The sequence below is a fragment of the Dermacentor andersoni genome, chromosome 2 (assembly GCF_023375885.2).
Source record: "Dermacentor andersoni chromosome 2, qqDerAnde1_hic_scaffold, whole genome shotgun sequence".
Classification (NCBI taxonomy): domain Eukaryota; kingdom Metazoa; phylum Arthropoda; class Arachnida; order Ixodida; family Ixodidae; genus Dermacentor; species Dermacentor andersoni.
The window spans coordinates 80,290,709-80,307,937 of record NC_092815.1 but is presented as its reverse complement, the minus strand read 5'-3'; the positions used below and the strand labels follow the sequence as shown (position 1 = coordinate 80,307,937).

The window sequence follows — 17,229 nt, the reverse complement described above, 5'->3', positions numbered from 1 at the left end:
CTCAGCACAGCATCTTGATGCGCTGACCATTCGGACTACCGGGTGACCCAGGTAGGCGAGTAAACGATTGGCCACATACGCAGATACGAACATACATAGCCCCCGGAGAGCGCGTCAGGTACCCTAAGAATGCAAACGCGTTAAATTGAACCCGAAAATATCGGGTCGGCCGTCTTCTACAAGTCTCTTGAACGCAGAAGAACAGACAGACAGACGGACGGACGGCGGACAGATAGATAAAATGACATTCACGGCAACTTGTTTTTCAGATTTTCTCACGTCGAGTTCCAATCACAGGCCACGCGGTGGTTGCGCAGCTCCATGATATAGAACATCTCAATATTGCAGTGGGCATTTCCAGCCGAAACTAAAGCCGAGAAATTCGCCGGCGGCCAATCAGAAAGCATCTAGTGCGTGCGACCAGCATCTTTGGCCAACGCTGGAATCACGAGCTAAGGCTCTAGCCTTTTGCAAGCATTTACAAGCGCCGAGCTGCAGCATATATGTACTCTGGAATTTCCGATTCCCACAGATGATCAGTCTGACTTTGCAACGAAATACGCCTTTAGAGGTGAATTTAGACCTCAGGCAGAGTTCTGAAACAAACTTTGCGCAACACTGAGCCAAGATCGCTAGACGGACATTGACGTAGCCAACGGGGTTTTTCCGGCCGGCGGCCTGGTCTCTTTTATGCCTGGAACGTCGGCTACGAACGCCGGCCCCATGCAGACAAGTGCAGGGTGGTACATGCCTTCAGGCAGACCAAAGGCCTGCTCAAAGTAAAAGTTGTATTATTATGCAACAAGCATGGGAAACTTAACAGAGAATAATAGAACCTTAGCGCCGCCCCCTCCCCCCCACCCGAAAAAGATCCTGGCTACGTACCTGTAGACGGCCCCGTTGTTCGGACTTCATTTCCAAAAATAATTACAGCACAACGAGATACGGGATACAAGCAAAAACAGAAACGGTGTGCGAACTGTGCGGGTTCGGGCTCCTTAAAACGCTGAAATCGAAAATCAGATTATGGGAAACTGCGAAGACTGTGGTGTTATAAGTGCCTACATCTCCAAACTTGTGTGTTTAGCGTGATACTATGTTCGAGCCCTTTTCTTGTTATTTTACAGTAGTTGTCATCAAAATAAATTGAAATAATTTAGGTGCACGTTAAAGAACCCCAGGCGGTCGAAATTTCCGGAGTCCTCCACTACGGCGTGCCTCATAATCATAAAGTGGTTTTGGCCCGTAATACCCCACAATTTATTTTTTTAAGAGCGACCTAATCGGTGTTGACACCAGTGCATTCGAGGTCACCGATCGGAACGGTGAGCGGCTGTGCATTTTGTATGAATAAGCGCCAATATGCCGGCATTTGCGACACCTATCGTGCTTGCTCTTATGTGTTAGCCAACAACATATAATTGTTACTTGAGCAGTATCTCAAGACAGAGATGTGCAAGAATAAATACCAGCATCAGCTTTACTGCATTGTCCAAATAAAACATCCTTAAAACCTTATAAGTCAGGCGTAACCCCATAATTATACCCTTATTAGCGTGATCTTTGTGTGCTCATCAATTTGTCCTATATGTAACCTTGACCTATACATATATAGATATATTATCATATTGTTTCGTGTCGTTACCACCCCACTTGAAAAAAAAAACGATCCATGTGGGTAAATTCATGTTTTCTGTATTTTTATTACGGAAGCATGCGGCACCGATGCGGGCGTAATCCGAGAAATTTCGATACGAATAACTCGGAGAACGTGTGTAATTATGGAGCTTCGCGACGAAATCGTTTCGATAGAAACGTTCTCGCGCTTTTCTTTTTCTTTTTTTTTCGCTCAAACTGTCTACAGGAGAAAGCTGCTCTCCGAAAGTGAGCGTTCGATAATGCCGCGCGCTCTCCTCGCAGGCCTGGTCGGCAGAGTACTGGGTGCAGCGGGGCGCCGACCGTTCGAAATTGATCGTGGGCCTCCCGCTATACGGACGCACCTACACGCTGCTGCGACAGGAGTCGCATGGTTTCGATGCACCAGCCACGGGCATTGGACCAGGCAATGGCTCCGTTCCCTACCCCTGGGTGCGTACATACAAGCTGTACACACACACATGCACAAGGAGAAAAGCAGGGCTGTTTATAACCTGACAAAGGTTTGCTACCATACACGGGGGAAAGGGATCCAAATATATTTTAGACAGTGCGGCGCACATAAAGGGCATCTTAGGGCCAATAGCTTTCTTTGGATACCGTGGCAGCTTTTCCTAATCTGACCGAATGACGTCACCGCTCGGGTGTGAAACGGTCGTCGCCGTTTCGCCTCCACGCACTTGACATGGAGACGTTGGATTTCCCTTTCTCCGAAGCGAGGTCACGTGGTTTAGCGTGCGCAGCGTGGCGCGGGCGTGCTTTCTCGGCGCGTGAACGTTGACATCCTACAACTTTTTTTTCTCGGGTGAGGATATGCTCTGATATCATTTTTCAATAAACTTTCATTTACCGTAGCGGACGTAACGCAACACTCATTCCTAGCACCAAGCAAACACTGTCGATGCTGTACACCGGACGTGCGTGGTAAAGTGGCTTCGTGCCGAATGAGAGCCGCGTTCTGCGCAGAATTCCGACATCGTCTACAGCAAATGAATGTGACGTGACTCGGCGGCAGGCCCGGCTATTCGACTACTTCGATAATCATGTGCGATGCCCTCTGCATTATTTTTTTTTCGGCAGCGCATTATTAGCGGCTGTGGACATTGATAAATATGTCCGATAATTAATTCACCGATTTGTTATCTATAGGGTGTACCAGTTAACTTCATAATTACCTTAAGACACGTGTTATAACCGTAGAGCTGAAGGCCGTCTGTGTATGTTGAAGGCACGTGCAGATGTCCACACTCTTCTCTGTAGAGGGCACGCACACCGCGCCACGAGGCGAAGAAAACGATATTCTTGCCTTGCCACTTAACTGGAAAGACTGCGTGTAAGCAACGGTATATATAGTCACCTGGACACGTCACCTGGACCCAGTCACCTGGACACGTATAGTCACACAATTTTCAGCACAGTACAGCTGCTTTGGTATCACTCTTTGCTTGCATTGTAGCGCTCTATACGTATATGCAAGAGCATAGACGCCTGTACACTTAAACGAGGGGCCCTGTTACTATCACCAGGTTCAATATATTATCGAAATCTTCATAGAACTGCATTGACCATTCCGGTTAATGTATTCTTTCCCAAAAAGCCTCCCTGGAGCACGGCGGATCATAACTAAGCGCAGGAGGAGGAACAAACTTTTATTGAAACCAGCAGTTTAGTTGGCTGGGCCTAGGTCTCCCACGTGGGCACGTCGAGGTCTTGCCTCTTAATTCGCCGCCTCGCAGGATTGCTGGGTAGCCCAGAATTGGTACCTGCGATCACAAATTATATTTTTTTGCTCGTGGGTATAGAATGATATTATGCGCCCATTCTTAGCAGGTGTTGCTGAATCACCACTTCAATTTCAATTGAACTCCATCATGTGTACAATTGCAGAAAAACTAGGGATGGGGGAATATCCGAAGCGTCGAATACGAATCTAACATTAACGCTAGCTGTTCGTATTCGAAAAGGAACTATTCGCTCAATCGAAACGAACCAAATATTTCGCAATAGCCGACCGCTAAAGTCTGGTCACTGTTCTTTGTTTGAAAAACTAAGCATCGCAAATTATCATGGGTCTGCGTGAAACAAAAGAAAACAGTTTTTGAACCGACGCAGAAACAAAATAGGTAGAGCAAGCTTTGTTTTCAACTCGAGTCTACGTTACAACTGGCGATTCTTGCTTGTAGTGTGTCATTTAGTGTTTTTAGCAGTCTAGTCGTGCAGCAGCTTCATCTTTTACCCTACAACCAGTGATATCTTCCTTGTGACGGCCCATTTTACACGTGTCTACGGCTCACAAGCAGGTCCCTCCAGCAACATTTTTTTTTCTTTTTCTTTTTCTATAACTTCTGATCTTTTTTCACCAACCATTTATTTAGCGTTCTTGGAAAGCTAGTCATACAGCAGCTATTCATTTTTAGAAAGTTTGTTTGCAACCAGATTCTAAATAAGTTGAGTGGCTATTCGTGCAGTTTTTCTTCTTAAAGACAGTTAGGGATCTTGAGCTTAAAATTGATCCCTTGTCCCTGGTAATCACCTTCCCTTTTTGAGCTGTGGTCATTACAGGTATAATAAACCTGCTGCAAATGTTTGCGTCTGTGCCTGACTATTCAACATTCGATACTTACTATTCGCATTCGAAAAAGTTCATATTCGCCGACTTCTAATAGCATGTATACATATTGCAATGCCAAGCGCATAAAGGCGCGGAGAAGGATAGCTACTCTGGTTTATCAAAGTGGTTGCAGTTCTGACTATATTCGTGTACCAAATTTTGCAAGAGTATAACTTTTCTTCTTTTTTTTATTGTATTTCGAGATCAACGCGTAAGGACCACATTCACGATATTTCTCTCACGTATACGTGAAGCGCTGTCCGCCTTGGTGATCTCGGGGAAGAGAGGTGACACCGTTATCACGACGACTGCTATCGCAACTTGAGACGACGGTGCCCGAAATTGGCCGCTGGCGATACACTCTATATATAATAAGAGAAGTTTTATCAGTACAAGCCCGAGTGCATTTCTTTTTTTTTTTCCTTTCGTCGTAACATGTTTCTTTGCCTTTTGCCTTTGCGGCTTCGAAATTTCCTATTATATGATGTCAGAGTTCTACTGCATCCTGCACTTTACGGCGCTTAGTAACTAGTGACGCCTTTGTAAATTGCGCTATACTCTCTGGGAAGAGGTCGCCAGAACTGTCCCAGTCATTGATCGGCACCGCGGGCTCGCCTTCTTCACTGGCGGGCTCCAGAGTTCGTCCAATTTAGACGCTTCAACTTCAGCGAACGTGACCTGGGCGCCCCTTAAGCCAACTATACAGCTCACCGTCCACGTCGGCTTGGCCACCGTTCGTGCGGCTGGCGAGCTCGCATGTCAGTTTCGGGTGGGCGAGGCCGCGAGTGCCGAAACTTGGAACCTTCTGGAAGTGTGATCGGGGTTGCGCAACACTGCAACTAAAGGTTTTCTGAGATAGGATGCAACTGAACGAGCGCTGATGTATGCAGCGTTGCCTCAGTTCGTTCGTGCGTTGTTAGAAAGTTCAAGAAGGAAAAAAAAAGTAACTGTCCCATACCTTCGCGCAGTTTCTGAAAGCCCACTTCAATAGCCCCACTTACAGGGACAAGCAAGCAGAACACGTGACGTGTGCTTGTCCTTTTCGTATGTGGGACTGCTGAAGATGCGTCGTTATCAACTTGCCCGATTCGCAATCCCAATAAGTTCAATCCCAATAAGTTTCAGCAAGCCGCACAATAGCGTCATCACGCATTTCTTGGCTTCTTCCCGATTCCTTAACTTCTGATAGCAATGACTAAATTTATGGCGACGATGTAGAGACATTCGCGCACCATTACAAAAAAAAAAAAAATGATGATCCTCAAGGGACTACATATGTTGTCCGACACCAACCAGGAGTTTACGCGGCCTGGCCTTTTTGTTTTATTTATTTATTGTTATCAACACCTAGCGGTTACTGCGCGTTTGCATCGTAAATCAAGTACACACTTCGCGCACAGCCTATCGCGAAAATGTAAAGGCGTGTCGGCCGTGCCCGACAACGGAGGGAGAGCCGTCGCAGCAACACATTAGTTGGCTCGTTGTGCTGTGTTCCTCATACGGGCTACACAAACGTGTTTTCTCTCTCTCTCTCTCTCTCTCTCTATCTATCTATCTATCTATCTATCTATCTCTCCCTCTTCTTTCTTTCTTTCTTTCTTTTTTTTTTTTTTTTTTTTTTTTTTTTTTGAGGCTGAAAGAATTTGGGCCGGAAAACTCGCAAAAATGCCGCGCGACTAGCCGCGAGGCACTTTTTACGAGCTTTCGCGGGCTTTCTTCAGGCTCGGAAAAAAACGTTTATCTGACACGAATTGAGCAACAAAAGCTGGATCGGAAATTTTTCATGATGGTCTACAATTTTCTCATTGATACTTTTGCTGGAATATAATATTTAATGAGGTTGAATACTTAATAATAACTAATTATGTAGTTAGGCGAGATGCAAAAAAGAATAGTTTGACTTTCCCCAAGCGAAGTTAAACATTACTTCGGATCTGTCCAGGTACGCGACACTCGCACGATTTTACATTTTGGCACAAGTCACGCGGACACTATGTATATATATATATATGATGAACGAGCAGGAAGGGGTTAACCGTGGGGGCCGATTTTTTATTACTCATATCATAAAAAGCCAACAAACAATGACACCACGGACAACATAGGGGAAATTACTTCCACTGACTACTTGAATTAAAGAAACGATAAATTAACGGTAATGAAAGTGGATAAAAAAACAACTTGCCTCAGGTGGGGAACAATCCCACGTCTTCGCATTACGAGTGCGCTGATCTAACCAATTCAGCTATACCGCGGCAACATTGATGCTTTCCGGTAGCATGTGCGGTTTATTGACCAGTTGCCTACGCTCAAAAAGATCACGTGGATCGTGACGCCTGCGGCAGAAAGGATGTTCCACATCCGCCGCCAAGGTTTGTGACTGGTGGCGCTGGCTAACACTCCCAGGGTTAGTTCTAGTAGTAACGCATAAATAACCCAGAAAGTGGATGGGAAGACGGCGCCGCGGTATCGCAATTGGTAGAGCATCGCACGCGTAATGCGAAGACGTGGAATCGTTTCCCACCTGCCGCAAGTTGTTTTTTCATACACTTGCATTTTCATTAATTTATAATTTCTTTAATTCAACTAATAAGTACAAGTAATTTCCCCTATGTTGTCCTTGGTTTCATTGTTTGCTGACGTCTTACGATATATATATATATATATATATATATATATATATATATATATATATATATATATATATATATATATATATATATATATATATATATATATATATATATAGCGTGTTCAAAGTTATACTTCCCGAGTTTTTAAAAAAGATGCAAATAGGAGTACACACGAGCCATTTACTACCTAGCTTACGCGGCCAGGCGGGCGTCGCAAACTGTGAGGATAATTGTCGAAAAGTAAGTATTTAATTAACTTCGACAATTACCATTTTATTTACTGCAATTAGCATGTATGTTTATATTGAAACCTCAGAGGTGGTGCCATTTGGTGACTATTCCATTTTGTACATTTTTAGTAACACGTCTGAAATTTCAGCCCAAGCCGTCTAATTACGCATGCGAGGCCCCTCCCCAGTGTGACGCAGCTGTTGCGTATGGCGCTCCGTCTGACAAGAATGTGGAGTGACAGACGATGGTATTTCGTTCTCGGCCAGCGTTTCCGTGCTTGGCCAGCGAAACCAAAGAATGACTGTGCGGGCGACGTGAGACGAGCCCTGTTTCTTTGAGCAATTGCTAGCAGAGTGGGTGACAGGACGCCGTGCCGCTTCAGACTTCTTATGCACTCATGTGCAGCGATACCGCTCTGCTTTTTTTTTTTTTTTTTTTTACAATAATGGCAGCTTGTTTGCAAAATAATTGAAATTAATGCCATCTCGCAACACAAAGCAACAGCGTCAGCTGCCATACAGCACATTATTAACCACTAAAGTTTCCAGGGCGCCTTGCACATGCGTAAAGAGAATTTACGACCCTGCATGGCCAGCTCTTAGGAAACGCGGGTTAATGGCCCGTATTCTCTATGTCACCTTTTTTAAAATTAGAACGCATCTTCCAGTCCTCATGACAGAGCATGAAATTGTGTCAGTGTAGTCAAATTCATATTTATTTATGTACACACAGCTCCGATTCCGGCATTACTTCGGAAGAAGTGGGAATAAAAGAACAAACAAAAAACAAGTACAGTATAAACCCTTGGCCTACATATATAAAAAGAAAACATACAAATATTTTAGAAATTTGCTTCGAATATACCATCGCTTACTCAATATTAGTTTCGAGTGATATGAAATCTTACTCAACTTAAAATTATGACAATCGCCAAGAAGCCAACGGTTTAAAAATGTTCGAAATGCTTGCCTTCCACCGCAACACACCACGTGAACCGCTCTCGCGTCGAGTCGACAACTCTGCGCAGCATTTCCGGGTCGATGCTTTTACAGGCGGTAAATATATTCTCATCTTCATGTCGGTGACATCGGTGAGCTCAACTGCGTAAACGCGATCTTTCACGTAGCCCCACAAAAAGGAGTCCAGTGAAGAGAGATCAGGGGATATCGTCGGCCAAAACATCGCTCATTCGCGTCCAATCCACTGCCGTGGAAAGTTACAGTTTAACCAGCCTTTGCAATGGAGGAGAAATGAGGTGGGGCCCCGTCCAGCTGGAACCAAACTTGCCGCAGTTCGTTGAGAGGGAGACTCGAGGCAAGTTTATCGACGGCACCAGCAAGAATTTCGTGCGCATAATTCTTTCCATCGAGGTTCTTTTCGAAGAAGTGAGGGCCAATGATTCTGTCCCCAAGTATGCCGCACCATTCATTGAGACGCCAGCGAATTTGGTGGTTGTGTTGCCGCAGACAGTGACGAGTTCCTTGCTACCAGTAGTGAGCATTGTGAATGTTCACTGTGCCGTTCCCGCAAAATCGAGCCTCCATAAGTCCAAATCACTCTTTGTACGAAATCCTTATCTTGGTCAATTTTATTAGGACCCAATTACAAAAGACTGCCCGTTTTTAAAAGTGTGCCTCACTTAGGTCCTGATGAAGGCTCACACGGTATGGATGAAATTCTTGCTTTTTTAGAACGTTGTGCACTGTTCCCACGTTTTTCCCGCGTTGTTTAGAAATCTCTCTGATGCTTACATTTGGTATTGCATGCACGCAGGCAAGGACGTCAATTTTAAAGTCGTCATCAGTGATGCACTTCTTGGGCTGTCTTTTTTGGTGAACTGAGCCTTTTGTACGAAAACGTCTGAAAATGCTAACAAATGTTGCTTTGGTTGGAACTCACCTATCAGGATGGCGAGACGCGTACAGACTCATTGCTAATGAGGCATTGGCGTTCATCTCTGCCATTGATAGTATTACATCAATTTTTTCTGCCGTAGAATAGTACCTCGACCCAGACGAAGCAGCCATTTTTCAACGCAGAAGGTCCCAACGCAGGGCTTGCTTCTTCCAACGGCCCAGCTTAGTAGAGGCAATCAGTGGCAAAGGCACATAATGTAAGCTCGATGCGCTTGCAAGGCGATGCCTTATCTGTTCGGCACTTTCGCAAAACCACGAATAAAAAAAATCGTCAGGCATACACCAATGAAGTGCACTACTCACGCTAGTTCACAGCCTTCCTTCTATTTTACAGCAGTTTCTCGGGCGTAGGCAATGCAGGGCCTTCAAAGCACACACTTCGGACAGGTACAGCGTCCTTGGAACACCACTGGCAACTAAGGGGCTGCCCGGCAGCTGTCAGCTTTGTTCCATGCTTAGCGCTAGCATGACTTTGAGCCTCCGAAATGCAAAAAAATAATAATAATAAATAAATAAATAAAACGAAAGCCAGTATCGTAATCCTGCACTTGATTGCTTCGACAGTACGTGTACGATGGCACCGCGCTTTGTCGCCAACTATGCAAATAATTAGAGAGCTTTAGTTTGGGGGACGCAAGCGGCTTGCGTACGCAAGAACTAGGGGCCACGGTACTGCGCATGCGCAGACCCGTACGTCTGGCTCTGCGCATGCGCAGTAGCGTCGCCCCTAGTTCTAACGTATGCAATCCGCTTGCGTACCCTAAACTAAAACTCTCTATTGCTTCAAAAAAGAGCTCGGCCAAGCCGCCGCGCAATGTCATCCTTCGGTTTCCCTTGCCACGAACGAAAACGGTGTCCAAGAACGAAAAGTAATCACCATCGCCTGTCACCGTTCTTGTTCGACGGAGCGTCATGCGCAACAGCTGCGTCACACTAGGGAGGGGCCTCGTAGCGGATGCCGCTGTCTCGCATGCCTAATTAGACGGCTTATGCTGAAATTTCAGACGTGCATATCTTGGGGCACAGGCGCGTTACAAAAATTGTTCAATATGGCATAGTCACCAAATGGCACTGCCTCTGAGTTTTCAATATAATCATACATGCTAACTGCAGTAAATAAAAGGTTAATTATCGAATTTAATTAAATACTGACATTACGACGACAACTATCCTCACAGTTTACCCCGACCGCCTGGCCGCGTAAGACAATTTTGTCTCTGACGAGAGACAAAATCCTCCTCCCTCGGGCGATATTCGTGGGTTGCGTTATTTACGTGCAAATACGACATACTTGCCCTGTATTTTGCTATTAAGTCTACCACTGATCACTCACAGCCTGCACCATTCGCGGAAACGGCTCCGCAGGGAGCGCAGAGTTCGGGTGCACGACCAGATCCATTTACAGTAGTGGTCCAACACACGCAGATTTGCCAGTTCCTGAAGGACGGTGCCACGTCAGTGTTCGACGACGAAAGCCAGGCGCCGTACGCCTACAAGAATTTCACCTGGATCGGCTACGACGACGTCGCCAGCATCCGCTCCAAGGTATACGCTTACTACGTCAACCATGCACGTGCCTCTTGGTACGCGCAACGGGCCTCTAAATTTGGGCGCGGCCGGAATCTCACGGCGCCTATACGTTCGGCCTCTGACGCTAGGGTCATGTCTTGCAAAGCTAGTTTTCTTCCCACTCTATCGTCCAGTCTTCGCCATCCGTCCTCCTGAGTGGCCGATGCTGACAATAGCGGGGGAGTACCTCGGTGCGAGCTAGTTACTGAAGGAAAGAAAGAACGGAAAAAGGAAAATATTTGTTAAAGATTGCGGGCCCTGTACGCCCAGGCTAAATTAATGCGTTGTAGTGGAGCTTTTGGCTCATGATCCGTGCTCGTCATAATCGCTGAGAGGCACAATGCGCGGGTGCGCTCGGCCATCGTGGACGCGGATCGTAATACGTGTGCCGCTACAATGCTCTATGAAAAGCAGCGGTGGCCAGGAGGCGCTACCGCTGTTTCAGTGCTTTATACTCATAAGCTTAAAATAAACTCTATCTTTTTACGCGCGAGAACCCAATCTGATTATGAGGCACGCCGCAGTGGGGTATTCGGGATTAATTTTGACCCCCTAGAGATCCTTATGCAAATCGCGGGTGTGGTGGTCCGTGGGCCCACGGACTCAGATGCAGGTAGCAAAGTACTTATCAGTGACGACAGACAGAAAATATTACACTTACGACGAGATAACAACACACTCAATTACATATTTCTGTAACGGTCCATGCAGTGCACGGCTCACGCGAGCTGTTGCAGCGCGCGTCCTCACTGAAGCTAGGATGAGTCTTCGTAAGATGGTCACTCACAGTACTTGGTGATGACGTCCGAGGTGTCGGCGATTACAGACTTGCTGCGCAGTTTGTACGACGAAATTACCTTTCCACTAATGTGCAGGTCCAGAGGGGGCGTTGCTAGAACTGAAGGTACGGTACGGTACGCTTCCTCAATTTCCGAAAAATAAGCACCATGCAAACTTGTCAAGTGGAGAACTGAGGCAGGACGTGCAGACACAAAGCCACATTATATACCGAAGCGGTCGCACGTCAAATAAACACTTCTGTGCCCGCTGCGGTATCATGACGACTATGGCATTGCTCAAGGTCGCGGGTTCAATCCCGGCCGTGGCAGCTGCATTTCGACGGGAGCGAAATAGAAATGCGCTGACGCACTTAGATCTATAGGTGCACGTTAAAGAACAACAGGGTGTCAAAATTAATCCGGAGTCCGTCACTATGGAGGCCTCATAGCCCGATCGTGGTTTTGGCACATACAGCCCCATAATTCAATTGAAATTTAACACTTCTGCCACGACGCCGTGTGAGGCAATGATAATGCTCAACCCTCTCACAGATTATGAACAATGGCGCGCAAAAACACCTCAAGCAAACTCGCCTGCCTGTGTGCAACGCAGACAAACAGCAGTGGTGCACGCAAGGTAACGTTTAAAATCAACTCACCACTCTCGTATTGAACTAAACGCTGAAAAAAATACATTCGCGGTCAGCATCGCCGCTCTTCAATCAAAACGAACAGCATAGAAAGCTTCGCTTACATCGATTCCCACAGTGCGTGTGTTCATTTCGCCCCCCATCGAAATACGGCCGCCGCGACCGGGATGTCATCCCGCGACTTCGTGCTTAGCAGTGCAACGCCATAGCCGCTCAAAAGGTTTGACGCTATCCGATAACGATTCGACGGAATTGAGATGACTTTTCGAGCGATAATGCGTACTTTAGCCTGATGCGTTCGACCGGGCACATCCGATGGCCGCGTTCGAGTACAGAAGCGCAGTATGTTCACACATTCGCGTGCGCCGACGCCCAGTCATGACGAACACGTGTCAAACAAAAACAAAAACGCAGGGCACAAAATTTTCGTGTCGGTTTCTTCATAACGGCGCATTGTCGAACTCGCCATTCTATCAACTCCAATCGGTCCAGAGGATACACGTCCTCTCTTATTAGGTCAAAAGCGCCAACACGGCTTTCTGGACATTGTCAAATTTCGCCATATTGTCATATTTGGTAACGACACTTTGAGCCAATCAGGGACGCCGTATAGCAGCCCTCTGGGCCAATCCGGGCCAATCAGAGCTTACAAGATATGACTGATTCGACGACATGGCGATGGCCATGTTTGACAACATTGCCAATGGGCAGAATAGCACTCGCGTACTCCGAAAGCGCGGTTGCATCCGTGTCATATTATGCCGTCCTTTCTTCGGAAAAGTGGTGGTGGAAAATAGCGCCACCTTGATTTCTTTGCAAACGTACGCGTAACTATGTGGACAGATACCTGTTCGAGCTAAACTGAGCATGAATAGGCGAGCTTATTTTACTTTATTTTTTCATTCGTGTGCGCCGTCATCTTAGCCTGTTACACGAACGATTTCTCAGCTCTGTGCGCAGTGACATGAATTTAACATGGTCATGAAACACGAGTATGGTTGTTACAGATAGAAAACGGCAACATTGACAACACAAGATGAGTTAACGCTGTCGTTAAAACGAAAGAGAAACACGAAAACCATATGTGTGGGGTTTTTTTTTCCGCCTGCCTGCACAACGTCTTCCGCCGGCTTCGTTCCCTGCAATCCTACAATACAGTATTCTAGTTCACTACTTCTACGACCAAGGAAACACTAAAGCTGCCAGCAGACATGCGAAAAACGTATGCTCAATTACAAAAAACCTTAAGAGGAAGTTTTAGCTCGGGTGCTCCTATCTAAACACATGTAAAAGGAGAATTGGTTTTTCTCTGCAATGCAACCACTGCACCAAATTTGAAGCGGTTTGTTACATTTAAAAGAAAAACTTAATATCTAGTGACTGTGAGTTTCGAATTTTGAGTTAGGTCCTCATTTTTTATAAAAAATTGGCAAAAATCGAAAATTTTCAAAAAACGAAACTATCAAGTTTACAACTCAGCAACGAAAAATGATAGGCAGCGTCTCGTGCAACGCGGTGCTCCCCAGACGACTCCACACAGAATCGACTCCTGCAACGCACGGAAGTGACGTCACTTTAATAAATTAAACTAAAAACAATTGAAATATATCAAATCTTACTAAACAATGCGTTTAACTTGCAAAGATATGAAAGAAAGTTGTCTTATGCGTTCATTAATGTACACATTTTGATTAAAGACATCAACGCAAAATGATTTCAACTATACTGTCATGCGTTTCTCTATAATAATAGTCAGCGTTCAATATTACAAGGCAGAAAAATATTATGCTATCTATAAGGTGCCTGCAGAGATGGAAAGCAATTTTTTGAGCGTCTCGTGCGTCACCCGAGAGCCCGAGGAATGTGGTGGGGCCGCAAGCACACGCACGCTTCTCCCCCGTTTCCTCTCTGGAGCAGCAGACGACAAGCGCTGCAAGCGTACATGCCCACGTTTACGTCGCCACACGCTGTGTTTACAGCAATCTCCGAACGCCGCAATATGGATTTATATACAGTGTGACAGATGCGTGAAACTGCAGTCTTCGCACTGTCACTCGAACGTTTCCTCAAAGGGTCGGGCCCATACGAGTTCTTTGCTAGCTGTCTACCACAAAAGTCGGTCACCACGATTCGTTTTCGAGATCGAAGCAACCAGTGAACCAGTTTTGACACCCATTTTCCTGCAGCGCCGTGCGTCTTAATGTCGTCATAGCTGCGCAAATATTACTGACTCGGATCGCGGAGAAACCGATGCGGCCGCATCAATTGTGCTCGATTCTAAACAGAAGCTTTCTTTTCTTGCGTTCCCGGGATTAGCCGCGTCCTCGTGCTTATCCTCGAGTAAATTGAGCGGATCCTTGAAAGAGTAATAGTAAACTGGGCCGGTCCCGAAGACCTTGAATATGTATTCAAGATAATGTATAATGAAAGGTACGGTGACCCAGTCGTGGTTGCTTATAGTAGCCTCATGCTAACATTCACTCAGATTCTGAACACTGTTGCCACACTGTAGTATATGGCATGTCAAATACTCTGAGCTATTTACATGGCCAACATGCAGACTTCCATTCACAATGCATGTTAAGAGCACTGTTGCCAGATCTTGGACAGATCGATCCTTGGAAATCGTTTAATGACCCATGCTAACCACTTCAACAGTAACAATGCAAAGAGTGCGACACCTCATTCCTTAAGCTTCCAAGCATGTGCTAGGTGTGCATATATGCAACTGCAATACTTAGAACTGAAATTGAAGTATACATGCTCAGAGTTCATCACTGACGCCTCAAAATCACAAGCAAGAGTATTGTTTGCAGCACTGGGACCTTCTTTTGTTGCATTTGAGGCTGTTAATCTGCAAACAAGCATCCTTACAAGCAAAGCACTAACAGTTATTTTCCCCATATTACAGGCACAAGCATTCATAAAGCTATATTACTACACATTGACTGCCTTAGCACAGTGAAAGTAATACAAACATATAAAAACCACAAAAACGTGGTCCTAAGCTAGTTACACAAGTATCTGTGCATGGCCTAATTGCATATGGTGCCTGCTCGCCGTGGCTTAGAATGAAATGAGCTTGCAGCACCGGCACAGTCCGAGTCCTGAGGGCCCAGGCTTCCCCTGAGAATGCTGGCATTTTAGCGCTCATAGTGTGCAGTGAGGTCCCCCTTCTCTTTTGCATATTTTGACTTGGGCCCTCCTGTAGAGGCTGCCTAGGATACATCTCTGGCTCACAGATTAGGAAGAAGCATCCATCACTTATAGAGGCCCTGAAAGTCGAGCTCACATTTCATTCACGGACCTAAAGCTTTTCTTGCGTAAAATGTTCAGAAGCAATTTGCAAGATACATGGAATATATAAAGGTCAGTAATGAATTACACACACTGCAGAATAACTGAAAGATGGGCAAGGGGGTGCAGATTTATAGCGATGTCTTGCTTGGCAGCACGATGTAACACAGACAAAAGAAGAGAGGTGAAGAAAGTAAAGACTTGGCACTGTATATGCAAGAAAAATATTTGTTTAAGGAAAACGCTAATATATACATAGATATATATATGTCCTGAAGCAACAGTATACACAACGAGAAAAATAAATGGCAAAAGTAGATTCACAAAGCCACGTGATAACAAAACAATGTTAGAGAATGGTATGGTAGACATGTACAAAAATAAATACGTAACAATAATTCATTTCACTCAGGACACACATCTAGATAATTGCATTTCTTGGTCACAAGGGTCACCATTTAAGCCTGGCTAATACATTTGTCTCGTAATTTGTTGATACATAATGTTTCAATTATTTCGCTCATTAATTTGTTACAATGATGGGAAAGCATAAGTGTGTCATTGAGCATGGGGTTACATCCACATGAGTGACAGTAACTGGGCAAATAGAAAGGCAGTCAAGACGAAGTGAATGGATGGTGGTGCTTCTGCACTCTCGTGTTACGCCTCATCACAAGATAACGGGATCAGGTATACCAAGTCTAGGGAGCAGCATACACACTTGGACGCATGTTTTGTTTGGCAATCAGATTTTGCTTTTTCTGTTTTTACCTTTTTACACTTCGTGCAGCCTGATCCCAATTAAAAGACAAGCAAGGTGGCTGGAATTTGGAATGTGGAGAATAAAAACGGATGGCATGTACACATTCTTACCTTCTGATGAGCAGCGAGTCATCAACATGCAACAAGTTTGGAGGGTCCACCTGTTCTCCATGTCTTTATGGAGAACAGGTAGTCTAACCATAAAGCATGTCTATAAGATAGGCCTATCCATAAAACAGCATAACAACAATTTATTATTACATTATATATTTTTTATTTATTTATTTATTTGGCAAATACTATCAGCCTTGTATAGGCTGTAACAGGAAGTGCGATATAATGTGCACCTGTTTACCTTTCAGTACAGCCCTTTTCCTTGGCAACAATCTACTTTTCAATAACAAAACTGTCAGGTACTTTTCTCAGTGGTGTAGGTATGCTGGATATATATACAGTGTCTTCAAAGTCTTAAATCATAGCATTGCCTCCAGTTGAAGGCTTAAGCTGCAATGCTGCAGTGCACATGGAGTGCCAGCTTCCAAACCATTGTGCGTAAGGGCTCTGGAAAGGCGCAGAGTGCTTGGTAAAAGACCACACCAGTTCAAATGCTTTATCTTCGCATCTCCTCATGCATTTTAGCAAAGACAGACATCGCTTATAGGCTTGTAATTTTAACAGCAGATATGTTTTACACTCCTATACAGCAAGTAATTTTAAGCCTGTATACAGCCAATATTAATTATTTATAGCAATCCATTTTTAAGTGTTAAATGTATCATGCAACATTCATGGCATTCTTTATAGTCATTCCAGGCCCTTGTACTATTAAACATCAGACATAATCAGACAAAAAGGGACCTCAGCATAAAAAGAATATGCATAAGGCTCTGACTTTCCTAAACTTGACCATGATTGCTACAGAAAGGTAGTTTTGGCAGTTTTAGGCACCTGGCAGCTGGAACTATGTGCCAGCTAACACTGCTTTAACCAGCACCATTGCCACTCCCACCACTGCATCTTAGGTTATATAATGACGTTTATATAATGACCAGTGTGACATTTTTAGAGGCATTCACCTGCCGTACATTGTGTTACCTGTGCACATTCACAGAGAACTAACAGTTA

The 17,229-nt window shown here is 45.0% G+C and overlaps 1 protein-coding gene across 1 annotated transcript in view; it reads left to right on the top strand.

Moving 5' to 3' along the window:
- The window catches only part of LOC126541782 (acidic mammalian chitinase-like), a 56,893-nt gene that overhangs the window by 15,662 nt on the left and 24,002 nt on the right, over positions 1-17,229 (top strand). Inside the window, exons 6-7 of the mRNA XM_050188710.3 lie at positions 1,921-2,088; positions 10,473-10,592. Coding sequence (XP_050044667.1) covers positions 1,921-2,088; positions 10,473-10,592 — 288 coding nt within the window. The remainder of the gene's footprint in view (positions 1-1,920; positions 2,089-10,472; positions 10,593-17,229) is intronic.